The sequence below is a fragment of the Carassius auratus genome, chromosome 3 (genome assembly GCF_003368295.1).
Source record: "Carassius auratus strain Wakin chromosome 3, ASM336829v1, whole genome shotgun sequence".
Lineage (NCBI taxonomy): Eukaryota > Metazoa > Chordata > Actinopteri > Cypriniformes > Cyprinidae > Carassius > Carassius auratus.
This window is the reverse complement of record NC_039245.1, coordinates 16,839,971-16,855,225: the sequence shown is the minus strand read 5'-3', so window position 1 is coordinate 16,855,225 and position 15,255 is coordinate 16,839,971. Positions and strand designations below refer to the sequence as shown.

The following is a 15,255-nucleotide window of genomic DNA, read 5'->3' as shown; positions in this document are numbered from 1 at the left end:
ACAAAATTACTAAAAATAAAACACTACATCTAAAAATAAAAACTAATTTGAAATAGTAATTAAAAAAATATTTAAATGATAAAGAAATAACACTGGTTTAAGCTGAGGTACTAAAATAATAATTTTAACACTAAAAGTACTAACACTATATACACATAAAAATAAATATTTTTCATAGTTTTGAATAAAAAAGGTTAATTATTGTACAGTTTACAAAGTCAGTCTTTTTACTTCAAAATGTTGTTTAGTTGAGTGTATTATTTGTCATTTCTATGTGATTTGTGAAATTTGCTAGCCATTAATTGGTGAAGAAGAATAAAAATGACAAAACAACAAAATTAGTAAAACTTTAACTTAAAAAAAATTATTATAAATAAAATGTGATTTAAAATATTTAAAAAGTTTTATAATTGTATTTACAAAAAAACACCTGGTAATGCAATAATGCCTTTCATCATGTTACTTATTTGGCTGTTTACATTTTTTCATGCTTTTATCCAAAAATGACTTTCATTGTATCATCACTAGTGCCATGCTGTATTTTTTGGCAAAACATCCCTTTGGCGGGGGCCTTGAAAGTAAAAATTATTCTTTATTATTATTAAATAATTTGTATTTTTGTTGTTTTTAAGTCTGGGGTTAGTCTGTAGTCATAATAAGCTCTATATAAAAACATTTTCTCTCTTAGATAAGTGTGTGTGTGTGTGTGTGTGTGTGTGTGTGTGTGCGTGCGTGTGTGTGTGTGTGTGTGTGTTTGTGTGTGTACGTGAACCGATTAAATGTCTGTTGTTAGCATGGCAAATGGTGCAATAAATTTAAATTGCTGGAACAATTCAATTAGTCTGAAATCCGGATCTCCCCGTCCTGCTGTTAATTTGCCTGGGAAGGCCGTTTAGGCTGGTTTGCTGTAATTAAGCAGCAACTGTCCGTGTCTCTGTCTGTCAGTCTGAGCGAGCGAGCGAGTGTTCGGAGGTGGGTTAGCAGTGGCTGGGTGGCAGGGTGAGCGTGTGCGGGGCCTCCTTGGCTGGCGCCTGAAATTGTACCTTCCAATTCATCAGGCTGGTGTATTAATAATAACAGCACATCTGGAGTCACTTACTGTCTACAGTTAACCCTTTACAGAGACGCTGTGCTCCTCTTCTCCTCTCTTTCTCACTCCTCTAGTACTCTAGGGTACTTCTATAGCAGACATACAGGTGAAAACTACGTTACCTTGGGAATTCCTAACATTCTCAGGTCTGACAGTCCAGAAAAACACAACAATTACAAAAACATCTTATAACACAATAACTGTATATATCATGATATAGTATGTATTATGTGTTGCTTATAATATATAGTGTGTGTTGAATTAAATGTATTATAGAAATATAAAAACAACAAATATATAAATAAATATTTAAAATGTATTTTGTTTAATTTTGCTTGTTTGTATTTTTGCCTAATAGGATATATATCTTCAAAATGAGACTTTACACACTATATATAGACCATTCTACAGAAGTGGTCTAAAGTCAGAGTTAAAAATATCTTGGCAATAATAATAATAATAATAATAATAATAAAAATCTTCTCAATACCCAATCTACATACATACAGTATATGCCACCCCCCCCCCAAAAAAAAACAAAAAACAAAAAACAAAACAAAGATGTTTTAGCATATTTGAGGAAGTTAAAAAACATGTAAAATTTCTCACTACTGAAATTTTAAATGCTTTTGAACTTATATCACATGGTTAGCTAGCACAGTTCTAACAGTTGCTCACACATAGAAATGTAATGATATGGAATTACTCCCCAAAAATTGTGCTTAATTGCAGACAAAAGGTGTTCTGTAGTGCCGTTTCTTAGAGTTACACAGATTTTAAACAGATTTGTCTCAAAATGATGGGGCTGATCTACTCACCCTGTAGCAATGAGAGAGAGGTACACACAAATGTTTCCTGATCATAAATGTAGGGGTGTGTGATTCATTTCAGTCTCAGCCAATGAACTAAAACATGCTCCGTTTCGGTAGTGACAGGGAAAATGCGGGACATTTTTAACATATAGTTTCGTAATTGATTAGTTTTGTGATTTTCATAAGTTGAAATTTAGGGGTTAGGGTATGGGTTTACAGTTTGCACACCAATTCTGTAGAATGGCCCCCAAAATGTAAATAGTAACATGGTTGGAGATTTAGCCTAAATTAAACAAACCGAATCGATTAACAGGACAACTGGGAAGATGATCAGTTGAGAAGATGAACAGTTTGGGGATTGAGAAACAGACATGTGATGTGTTTTTATTTCATGTTAATAACATGTAAATGATAGTTTATCTGGGATTTGTGCCCCAAAGTCACAGGAGTAGTTTATTTATGGAAAGTAGGGGTGTCCATGGTTAACCGGTTAACCGATTAACCGTTAAAAATTGCGTAACCGAGTGAAACATTTTGCTCGGTTAAGTGACGTCAATGGCGTGCATTGAATTTAGTTGTAATACATTTTTGCACCACCAGAGACCGCCAGAGCGCTCCCAGACATTTGTAATGTCCACAAGAAGAAGTCATTTTTCTAATATGAAGCGGGCAAAAAAAAGTACAGCGTTGGAGCACTTTAAAATTGAGAGTGACGGGGCAAAATGCAAGTATTGCAATACAGTGCTTAGATATACTTCAAGTACAACCTCGTTGTTGTAATCTCAACAGCCAACACCCGGGCATCATTAGGCCGGTCAGGACTCACTGGATGCGTGGCGATGAGCGAAAGCATCTCAGCTGCGTGGCGTGTCTGTTTTTAATTCGGCTCCCATGTTAACAGGTTAGAGCTTGCCGACTGCCTGCGTGAGACGCGCGGCTCAGGCGCGGCTCGACGCGTGCATGCTAGAAATAGAACTGACGCCTTGTTGGAAGCGTTTCCAGGCAAAATATAATAGGAAATTATGTTTATATGTCATTTTGTACACAAATACATATTAATTCATGACATTTTGATATTTGAAAGTCTATAGGTTGACATAAATTCAGATATAAATGTAATTAAAAAAAATAATTATCGATTTTCAAATATTGTACCTGTCAAACATATCATAGTCATAGCCTTAGCGAGGCGGCCGCGGAGCCTGCTTGTTACCTTCGCCGAAACACCGAAAGTTACATAATCATTACTAGAGCCTGTTCCTTTATAACATAGCCAAAGGTCGGTGTATATTTGCTTTATACATTTTAGGCTTATTCTCAAATACAGATTGTGTTAGTGGGCGGGATTATTAGGTAGTTTTAATAGGACAGTTTGACCGGTGAGATTAAATTTTGTCGGACATTTTTTTTTTTTTTTTTGGCCAATGTCTGGAAATTACCGGACAACGGAAACCCTGGCGCACACTATGGTTAACCGATTATTAACCGCTAAGGGCCTCGGTTAACGGTTAATGAAAAACTTGAAAACGTGCAGCCCTAATGGAAAGTGCTGACTGTCTCAAGTCTTTTATACGGGCGATGGATGGGGGGAAACTGGAGTCCACGGGGGGATCTTCACGGGCCAAACGTTGGCTCAGCGTTGGCCCTGTACCTGCAGCGGGGCAAGTGACAGAGATCTGCGTCGTACCAAAGTGACATTGGCCTCATTACCGCATCGACTCACACAGCCACGGCGTTGTTACACACACATGCACATGTACAGACAGTGGACATCACTCATCCGCGCTGCAGTCAACACTAATGATGTCATCAGCAGGCGCCGGGCCAGACGCGCCCTAACTATAGCGCAGGACTACCTGTATAAAGAGCCTTATTTAGCTTTTAGCAGTGGGGGAGAGAGAGAGACTGAGAGCAGCTTCTGTTTTTTCCAAAGCTATGCCTCCCACTGAGAAACACATACCTAAATACATACATTTATTATTATATATAAACATATAGCATACGTATGCATAATAAATGTATATACATGCACATGTTAGAAAGGGACACATCAGCCTTGCGAAAACAAGCTTGACAAACAAGTCGTTATGGTGCTAATTATTTTCTAAAATAAACAAGCGTTGAGGAATTACGCTGCGTGTTTGTGTAAGTCAGCGCTACTGGGGAATTTTGCAGTGAAAATAAATAATGTTAACAGAATAAATTAAGGCCGGCTTAAATTGTCTGACATAGTGGATTCTGGACAGCCTTTACAAATATCAGGCCGTAGATTAAGTTGCATTTAATCTTGGTAAATCGTGGAGTAAAATCTGCTGGTGACTGACGGGTTAGGGATTTTATCAGTCTGCTGTCTACATAGGGAAGGACCATAGGCAGCATCACTAAGAAAACCTCAAAAGTGATCGAATTTAATGATGCTTGATTATTATAGTTAACTCAAATGAAAGCTTAAGATATTTAAATATATATAATTTATTATTATTATTATTCTTTTTTTTACACTTCTGTAGAATGGCCCATATATAGTGTGTAAAGTCTCACTCTTGAAGATATCATGATATATACAGTTATTGTGTTCTAAGATGTCTCAAAGAAGTTGAATGTTTTTGTAATTGTTGTGTTTTTCTGGATTGTCAGAATGTTAGGAAATCCTAAGGTAACGTAGTACGGCAACATATTATAAATGCTAATATATTATAAACATATTATAAAATGTTTTTGCCAAAGCCACATATTTCATTTTTGTTTAGTTAAACGTGATGTGCTAAAAGAACTTGAACTGAAAAAAAATTAATATAAACTGTATATACACCCCCACCCCCAAAATGACAAAACCACACAACCAGTATTACTAAAACTTTACCTAAAATTGAAATAAAAATAAAAAACTGATTCTAAATATTAATAACAACTGTAATAGTATCTCTGTGACTAGTGTGGTTGTCTAATAAGCCCCCCCACACACACATTTGTTCATTCTTCAGAACAGATTTGGAGAAATGTAGCATCACATCACTTGTTCACCAACGGATGCTCTGCAGTGAATGGGTGCCGTCAGAATGAGAGTCCAAACAGCTGAGAAAGACAGCACAATAATCCACAAGTAACCCACACCACTCCACATCACCAGTTAATGTCTGGAGAAGAGAAAAGCTGTGTGTTTGTCAGAAACAAATCCATCATTGAGACGTTACAAACCATTGCTTCTGGCTAAAATTCTTTATCCATAATAATGAAAAAATACATCTCCTACTCAATCCACCCATTCCACATATTTCTCTCCTGATTCAGACAAGATTACTTTTTCACTAGAGAAAACAGTGTTATGGATAAAGGACTCATATTTTAGCTGGAAGCAATGTTTTGAAGTTCAAAATGTGTTAATGATGGATTTGTTTCTGACAAACACACAGCTTTTCTCTTCTCCAGACATTAACTGATGGTCTGGAGCGGTGAGGATTACTTGTGGATTATTGGGATGTTTTTATCAGCTTTTTGGACTCTCATTCTGACGGCACCCATTCACTGCAGAGCATCCACTGGTGGACACCTGATGATGTAATGCTACATTTCTCCAGATCTGATGAAGAAACAAACTCATCTCCATCTTGGACGTTACGGGACGCTGTCACAAGCGTTCCTATAGTTCTTCACCCAGCAGGTCTGGACTGCGTTCATCCTCTGAGCCCCTCGTCTTCATCTATCTCCGTACGAGTGCCTCTCGCTTCATTACACACGCTTCATTACACATGCGGATGCTATCCATCAAACCGTGTTCTGTTTATGTATCAAAGCTAAGAAAGGCCTGTTTGACAGCGAGCAGGTTGCATCAGTGTGTGTGTGTGTGTGTGAGCAAGAGGTGTGTGATTCACCTGTCAGGAGATTTCTGCTCTCACTTGAACTGAAAGGCACATTGATGGCACAGTGGACAGAAATAACTGCTGATGTCATGTGTTTGGGATGGGGAAACTGTGAGAGTCAGAAACATACGGACATTTTTCAAACCCTGGCAGCTCAACCACTGCTCAGATATTAGTCCGATACTAGCGTTAGTCTCTTGACTATCTGAATAAAGTCCAGACAACACTGCAGCCAGGATCCGCCCACTTAGACTGACTGACATGTGAAGCGACCAATCGTGGTGTATTTTTAGAGGTAGAGGATTTGAAGATACTGCATTACTACAGATAATACAGAGGACATTGATTTATTGAATAATTATTCATCTGCTATTTGAATATTTGTGAACACATCTATTTTGTATGCACTGTATGTTGTTTATTTGAAGTTTTCACAAGAAACATTTAAGTGATTCATTTTCCAGGCAGTTCATTTGACAGCAAAGACATTAATAATGTTATGAAAGATTTCTGTTTGAAAAAAATGCTGTTCTTTTGAATGATTGCATTCAAATCAGCATAATATAATTTCTGAAAGATCACGTGACGCTGAAGAATGGAGTATTGATGCTGGAAATTCAGCTTTTATCACAGGAATAAATTGCATTTTACAATATATTCACATAGAAAACTGTTATTTTAAATGGTAATAATATTTCGCAATATTACTGTATTTTGCTGTATTTTTGATCAAATGAATGCTTGGTAAACAGAAGATATTTAAAAAAAAAAACATTGTAAACTTATTTTGAATGGTATGCATTATATATAATCTATTTTATTTTTTTATACAGATATTTATTGTTGGTGTCAAATGTTGTTCATGTAGATCCTTAAATATCTTCTAAAAATCCAAAGGCATGAACTAACTTTTTGATTAAACTACATCAGCCCGTTCTTTCTCAGATATGCTAATTTTGCCTCATGCAGGAACAAATTTTATTTTGTGATAGACTGACTTTTGCAATTATTTGAACGATTCAATCAAATCGAAAGTTTTTTTTTAGATTTTCACCAGACTTTTTGTGCTTTTGTGCGTCAAGACTGAGATAATATTAACACCCGCAGCACTGACGACTGATTCCAGTATTTTCCATTGCATATAGACTCCTAGTACTGCAGCATTTGTACACATGAGAAATCAGCACACAGTAGATGTTAAAACTGCTGTTCACTCTTTCTAATAATGGCCTGTGAAACAGCCTTTAAACGCTGTAATGCCTCCACAGTGTGTACAGACTTAAAGTGTGATTTGGTTAATTAGCTTGTTTTGACACAGTGTGTGTTTAAATGAGAGTTTATAGGCAGAGAGAGGACCACTGTGTGCATACGCTGCTGTCTTAGAGCCTCATGGGAACATGAGAAGACGGGCCTCTTAAATGCCGTGGATGGTTTTTATTTTATAGCAAAACCTAAAACATTCCCCCAGTGGTTTAAGGTACCAATTGGATTGAGTTGTTTTCACTGGTCCCTCTTTCAGTGTTAATCACTGGGATTTTTGTGTCCATTACATTGTCCAGAAAATACAAATTCTCCACTGTTTAGTAAATTAACAACACAAGTAATTAGTAAAGCCTTAGTTAATTAAAATGACTAAAATTGTAAAATTGCACAGAATTATTAATGTATTTCAACTCTTGATTTGTTAACATTATATTAAAATATATTATTCAACAGTAACATTTATAGCATATTACAGAAAAAATAAACAGAAAAATTAATTTTAAAACAGTTTTTAAATTATTTTTAGAGAATTATTAATTATCATAGTAATAAATAATAAAATTAATTTATTATTTGTAAATATAATAATTATTACTACTTTTTTCATTTTTATTAAATTTGTATTTTTATTCCTTTTTTTTATTTACTTTGTGTGTGTGTGTATGTGTATGTGTGTGTGTGTGTGTGTGTATGTGTGTTTCCCTGAAATATTTACAGCAAAACTAAGCAGACATTTCTTTAAAATCCATAAATGCAGTTGTTGAGGTCTTAGAAGCTGACATAAATACATACATATATATATATATATATTAGGGATGCACCGATCATAATTTTTCATGGCAGATTCCGATACCGATTTTTTACAAGCAAACTGGCCGATTCCGATACCGATTTCCGATTTTTTTTTTATCTTTTAAGCAACAAACAAGAAAGAAGGAAAGTGTGCATAAACAAGATGTTTGGTATTTAATAGGCCAAACTTGCTTTTGGCTATTGAAAACAATAACTGTAACCATCTGAAATTAACAGCAGTAACTGCACAGTAAGTAGCCTACATTCAATACAAACATAGATGGTACAGACATCAGCATTTAGCTTTTGTTTTTGAATTGGGTTGAAACTACAACTGGCCTTGTGTTAAAAGATTAACTGTAACCATGTGAAATTAAGGGCAACAACTGCATAGTTCTACAATCCAAAAAACAAAATCAACACACATTCAATAAGAGGTTTCTTAATCAGCAGTCAGTATTTTAGTTTTTAAATTTGGTTTTAAATAAAAAAAGGTCTTTACCAGTGAGACTAAATAAAAGTATGCTATATAAATACATTTTCCAAAATGTTAAAATCAAATATTGTTGGTGCGAATAAAACATAGATGCAAAGTGTTTCATTCATCCAATTAAAAAAAAAAAAAAAATAGGATAATGATTCACATCTATATCTTTTACTTGAGCCAATGAAAAATAAAAAACTATTGTCTCAAGTTAAAAAATATAGATGTGAATCATTACCCTAAAATGTTTTAATTGGATGAAATTAAAAACTTTTTTTTTCAGTGTGCTACAGCAGGTGATTTTTAAATCAAATTAAGTAATTTTAAGGTGAAATAAAAATAATCATCGTAATGCAGAACTGACGTTTATTTCTGGCTTTTCAAACGTGTATGCAAATTTCAGTTTTGTCACAGTTGATTCCGTTTCGTTTCTCATCCAACACGTGAAAAGTTGAGCTGAACATCTCTTCACGGTCTACTCGTGTTCAGGGCGCGGGCCGTTACAGTATACGCTCGCGCAGCTTCAGTGCGCAGGAAAGGTTCTTATTTGTGCGACACCAACGGCTGATCGTTTCGTGCTACCTGTGCCTCAGACATGAAACTTTCATTTCCAGTACTGATCGGCTGCATGTGTCCTGCGCACAGATTTCGAAATACTCTTCCACACAAATGAAATAGCGAACGATTACAATTTAGTCTGTGCACGCGAGCGCACTTCCGGAAAAATCCGCCTAGAAAAGACCAAATCAGTTCCGATTCATGGCCGGTCAACAGGTGCATCCCTAATATATATATATATATATATATTAATTTTGTGCAGCTTCCTTCAGCTTTAAGATACGCAGGTTAAAATTGGCCCGCAAACATCACAATCACAGATTTTGTGAGCACATTCAGTGTTGAAACTTTGCAGACATGTTCATGACCCCAAATGAGAAATAGACACAATTACAAGAAAAAATATCATAGGTTAAGCAGTTTTTTCTCACAACTCAAAAGTGTGCTTGAGTCAAATTCACCCAAACATAAGTTTAGAGAGTAAAAAAAAAAACACTGCGCTGACCAACTGTTGGCACAAGCTAGGTTAAAGTGATTATTACGTTTTGAATATGGATATTTTTCTTACAAAACTGCATAGATTAACTACAGGAGGCCTTTGTTCACCCCCGGAGCCATGTGTGACACCCTTTTATTGATGAGCACTTTTTATTTAACTTCTTTTGGACTGATGCATGCAACAACCATTGAGTGCCATTAAACAGCTTGAAAGATCAAAGACAATTTTTAACTCTGACTTGATTCGTCTGAAAGGAGAATGTCATATACACCTAGGGTGACTTGACGGTGAGTCATTTATGAGCTAATTTTCGTTTTTGGAAGAACTAACCCTTTTAGGTTCTTTATGGCCTGCAATGGTTCCATGAAGAACCTTTAACTGAAGAACCTTTAACAATCTGAAATCTTTGGAATCTTGAAAATGGAATCTTTCCATTCCACAAATTCTTTATAGTGAGAAAAGATTCTTAAGATTTTTAAAATGTTATTCAAACTAAGAAATAATAAAACGTTTATTTTAAGAACTTCACTGAAAAAAAAAAAAAACCTGAAGAAGCGACATGTTAAAGTTAAAACGCCTTAATGATGGATTTGTTTCTTACGAACACAGACTTCTGCTTCACAAGACATTAACTGATAGTCTGGAGTGGTGTGGATTACTTGTGACGTTTTTAAATATCTGATGAAGAAACAAACTCATCTACATTTTGGATGTTCTGAGAGTGAGGACATTCCCAGCTAATTTTAGTTTTGAGGTGAACTATTCCTTTAAGAGTGTTTGTTCTCATTTCAGAACTTTTGTCAGAATTTGGATGCATTCAGTGTTTTAGCCATTGTGCAAGATATGATTGTGTTTCTGTATAAATATTTGTGTTCTGGTAACTGTGTGTAAGGTTTCTGCGATTGGAGAGGTCTGGTGTGCTTCATGACCCTTTCCATGTGTTTGCTGAAAGCACCAGTGGAAAAGACAAAACCATTAGCAGAAATCGTTAAAATGAAAACATTTCAGTGTCTGAGTCTGCTCTGATAACTCTTACTATGACAGGTAGATGCGTCACTGCTTATACATTTTGACTGTGAGAAAACTCCAGGAAAGAATCAAGAGAATCGTATGTGACAGACAGTGAGCTTAAACAAAACCAAATGCTGATCTTTTGCCACTTCGCAAAATGTTTTTAGGTTTTTAAGTGGGTAAGTCCTTCATTGAAGTGAGCTGGTTATGAAAAGGATTCTGAATGTCAGTCTTTATTAAAATTCATCATGAAGTGGCATTTGCGAAATATTATAGATGCTTGTTAAAATGTGCACTTGATGAAAGATTATTAAGACAAATATCTTGTTTTCTTAAAAACAACAAAACAAAACCTTCCCCTAAACAATATGGTTAATAAAAAGTGCAGAAGTAGCGGAGTTGAAGTGTGAATTAGCTCATTCAGACAGAAACAGAGATGCATTTATCTCTCCGTCTGCTCTAGTGGAATGACAGGTCACTTCTTCCATTAAATGACTCTTGAAGAACGAGTGTTTGACAGTAGCTCTGGGTTTCTGCGGCGCTGGCTTGGTGGGAGATGTTCGTTTTGGATTCATTTGGACAGAGTGTTTTATGGCTTTATTCCCCACGGCCTCAGCGCACACTTGTGTGTTTGTGCTACTTGAAGTTGCAAAAAGATAGATAGTATGCAGTCATTTAGTTGCTGCTTTTCTTCAAAGAGACTTTCAGAAGACTTATTTCAGGTTCAGTCCTCCTGCAATAACCTTGAGGATGTAAGAGCTTTGCATGAGGACATACAGTATATAGTGATAGTTCATGGTTTAATAACAGGGCTCAGATAGATATAGACAGACAGACAGGTATTATATATATATATATAGGATCATTAATATTGTTGTGTTACTTTTTCAGGTTAAATCTTTATCTCCACATCACTGGAATGTTTTAAATGATTACTATTTGTATTATTATAAATAAAAATCATTATTATCGTATAATATCATCTTATCTTAATTCAAATGTATGATGTATTATTTTAATGTTAATTTCACGATGAGTACTTTTTATAATATTACAAATATAATATTATAATTTGTTTTATTTAACTATTATTCAATTATTATTGTTGTTTTTTTCTTGTCACTGCAATATTTAGCAATGATTCCAATCATATGATATGAGCGACACTTTGAAATAAAAATTATTATTTTTAATAATGGCCCCATATTTTTTTACACAACATGAATTATTTTTCAATGTTATTGTTGTTGTTCTAGTTTTCATTTTTTGTTCGTAATAATAATAATAATAATAATAATAATAATAATGGTTGTAATTATTATTTTAATGTTATTTAAATTATTTTATCATGGTCATGGTTTATTATAGTTCTTTTATTATTTAATATTGTTATTTTTATTTTTATTATTGTTGTTGTTTTCTTGTCACTGCAATATTTATCAATTTGGTGTAGAAAAGGCGGCCGATAGGGGGCGTAGTTGCTTCAGAGCCCCCCCTCTCTCTCCCTGATCCTGAAGGAGGTGTCGGGGAATCACCCCCGGAAAAAAAAAAAAAAAAAAATCCCGGGGCCGCTGTATTACGTCACAGGGCCGCGCGTGTATATCTCGGAGGCCCGCGTGAGAGAGGCATTCCCAGAGTTTTGGCTCGCGCTGACGCGTCGCGTGCGGGACTTTAACGCGTGATGCTGCTCACGTCTCCGACGCATTTAACCACCAGCAGGACCGTCAGCCGCAGGAAACCGTACGACTGAAATGGAGGGATCCAGCGTCTGAGCGCTTTCGATTCGCATCGGATAAAGTTGAGTTTGTGTGATTCTCCCCCTTTTTTCCGCCTCACGATGGACCTCCCGCAGTGTTTGGTGTCCGTGTACCTGTTGCTGGTGTCCCTCGCTCAGTGTCAGCACTATTACCTCCTCAGACCCATGCCAAGTGACACTTTACCCCTGCTGGAGCTCAAGGAGGACCCCGACCCCATCTACGACCCGCGGGGGGAGGACATAAACGAGGCCGAGCTGAGAAGCGCGCTCGGGGACTTTGACAGCCGCTTCCTGTCCGTCAGCCCTCCTCAGGACCGCTACACGGGCAACGAGGACCGGGACGAGCTGGACCTCCAGCAGCAGCACCCCACCGGGCTGATGCCAAAAGACATCAAGAACCTGGATCTGGACGTGCAGTGGGGCAAGAAGCGCAAAGCCAGCAATAAGCTGAAGCGCAGGCTGCAGATGTGGCTGTGGTCCTACTCGTTCTGCCCGGTGCTGTACGCGTGGAACGACCTCGGCGCGCGCTTCTGGCCGCGCTTCGTGCGCGCGGGGAGCTGCTACAGCAAGCGCTCGTGCTCGGTGCCGGAGGGGATGGCGTGCAAACCGGCCAAATCCACGCACATCACGCTGCTGCGGTGGAGGTGCGTGCAGAGGCGAGGCGCGCTCAAGTGCGCGTGGATACCGGTGCAGTATCCCATCATAACAGAGTGCAAATGCTCGTGCGCGAACTGACCAATCACAAACGGAACTCAAAACTTCGATCAAATGCTAATTTCTGGAAAAAGGAAAAAAGTACACAGACTAATAAGAACTGTCTTATTTCTGGACATTAGCTGCAGCTGATGCTGATTGTGGAAAACTATTACTGTACACAATTTGATCTAATACATATTTCTAGATTTTATTTTTAAAAACTCTGAAACATTGATTGAATTGAAATGAAATTTAATCTCATACATTTCTCTGGAAGTTACGAAAAAATGTTTTATTTTGTATTTTGGTAATACTTTGTTAACTTTAAGTCATTAACAAAAGTAATGCTGAAGAGGTCAATAAGTATACTCTCTCTCACACACACACACACACACACACACACACACACACATATATATATATATATATATATATATACAACTTTTCAGAAACTGTTTGAATGTACAGGTGATTTGATGAACATTATGTATTATAATATGATTAATAATACGTAATATGCATTATGTATTATAATAATGTCTGTTGCTGTTCATATTAAGTTATTATAAAGTGTTGCGTTTTATTTTTTATGCACTATCATGTGTAAGAATGTATTGTATGTATATGTTGTGCCATCATATAATGATCTAGCTTCTTGTAAAAAGCCAGTGTTATGTGTATTATCCAGAGTCTACTGTATTTGTGGAAAATATTGGTTAACGTTGTATTTATATTGCAGAGAGCGGTCCATGGAGCCGTTTGAGATGTTTTATAAGGTTTTCTATGATGATGTGATGACCTTTAAATCTATTCTGGATTGTTAACGTCCTGCAGCTGTGACAGCTGCTTCATGTTGAAGATTTGTCCTGTAAATTAAGATGAACTGTTATTTATTCTTTATATTCAGATAATAAAATATCAGTGAAAACCACAAGGAATGGCATGCTTAACCTTTTTTTTTCTTTTTTTTTTTTTTTTTTTTGATTGCCTGTGAAGAAACTTCAAAGAGACTCTCCTAATTTACCATGAAACTGTCTCACCTGGTTTAAGGACATATATATATATATATATATATATATATATATATATATATATATATATATATATATATATATATATATATAATATGCTTTAAAAAAAACTGTTTTCACAATTAACAGATTTATTAAAATTTACTGAAAATATGAATATTAAAATAAAATCAAATAGATGCAAATGGTTAATAACAAACAACGCTGAATAATAATAATAATAATTGATTGTGGAAATCTAACCATTTATTTAATTCATGTATGACTAAAAAAATATGCATTGCATTAAGTTTATTAGTTAATGTAAAAAAAAAATAATAATAATAATAATATATAGATGGAAATTTTATGTGCAACTCAAAATGTAGGCCAAATTATGTTTTGTGTTTATATAAGGGTACAGTATATATCCTCATGTATATCCGCATTCAAAGACCTGGATCATACGTTTGCTAATGACTTAATAATGAAAGTTATTGTGAAGTGTTAGCAGAGATTGTGTTATGTGTGTTTCAGTAGATGTCCCGTCTATAGTAGATTAACCATATTTTATGCATCAATTAATTCAAACAATTCTGAACATTCACAGGCCGGGAGCCTGGATTTGTTAATTTGCTCACTTGGTGTCGTTAAATCCTTTCTGGATGTGTTTTCTGCCGGCTAACTGGGCTAAAGGTGTGCCAATGCAGTTTATGACAAACACGTAATGTGGAGCCTAATGGAGAGGCCGCCTAAACCTTCTCACGTCACGGGTGTTAACAGAGCTGACGGCTCGCACTAATGAGTGCATCAGTTCACAGTTTGTAAAAACCGCAGCTTATCTGAAGTGAAAATGGTTCTTTATCTCCATCTCAAGTGGTTTGTTTCCAAGCTTTTTATTGTGGGGTGGAGATGCATGATGATTCTCATTGAAAACCTGTTAACATCTCCTGTAACATCCTGAAGAGATAAAGCGCGAGGTCAGGAACAGCTGGAGAGCATCTCTCTCTCATGTGGCCCGGCCCGACTGCCACCCGTCCATTTGTGGCCCCGCAGGAGGGTCGGCCTCCCTCCGAGAGCACGGAGCCAGTCTAACAGAGTAAACCCTGCCAAACAGCCCTCATAAAGAGCATCAAATACAGCTCTGTTTACCCCTGCAGAACAGCGCTTTATACAAACACACCGCTGATTAGGACAACGTTACGCTCGCTCGGGCAAACTAATCACACTGGGCTTGGTTTAAATGAATGTGTCCTGGCCAAAGGGTACGGAGGGCCTCAGACCAAAATAAAGTTTCTTCATCATATGTTGGATGTATAGGGTTTCTTTTGAGCTTCTGTATAGTTCTTGTGGAGATTTATGGAATTATATTTGCTTCCAAAAAAATTTACGCAAATTTATAAAACTGAACGTAGTTTTTTCAG

General features: G+C 36.3%; 2 protein-coding genes across 2 annotated transcripts in view; both read left to right on the top strand.

Annotated features, from left to right (window-relative positions):
* Positions 1-15,255, top strand: part of LOC113055768 (phosphatidylcholine transfer protein-like) — a 52,529-nt gene that overhangs the window by 31,031 nt on the left and 6,243 nt on the right. The window lies entirely within an intron of this gene.
* On the top strand, positions 11,906-13,747 carry LOC113055515 (noggin-1-like). Its single transcript, XM_026221882.1, has one exon. It carries the CDS (start codon positions 12,207-12,209, stop codon positions 12,858-12,860), a length of 654 nt encoding a protein of 217 aa, XP_026077667.1. The 5' UTR covers positions 11,906-12,206; the 3' UTR covers positions 12,861-13,747.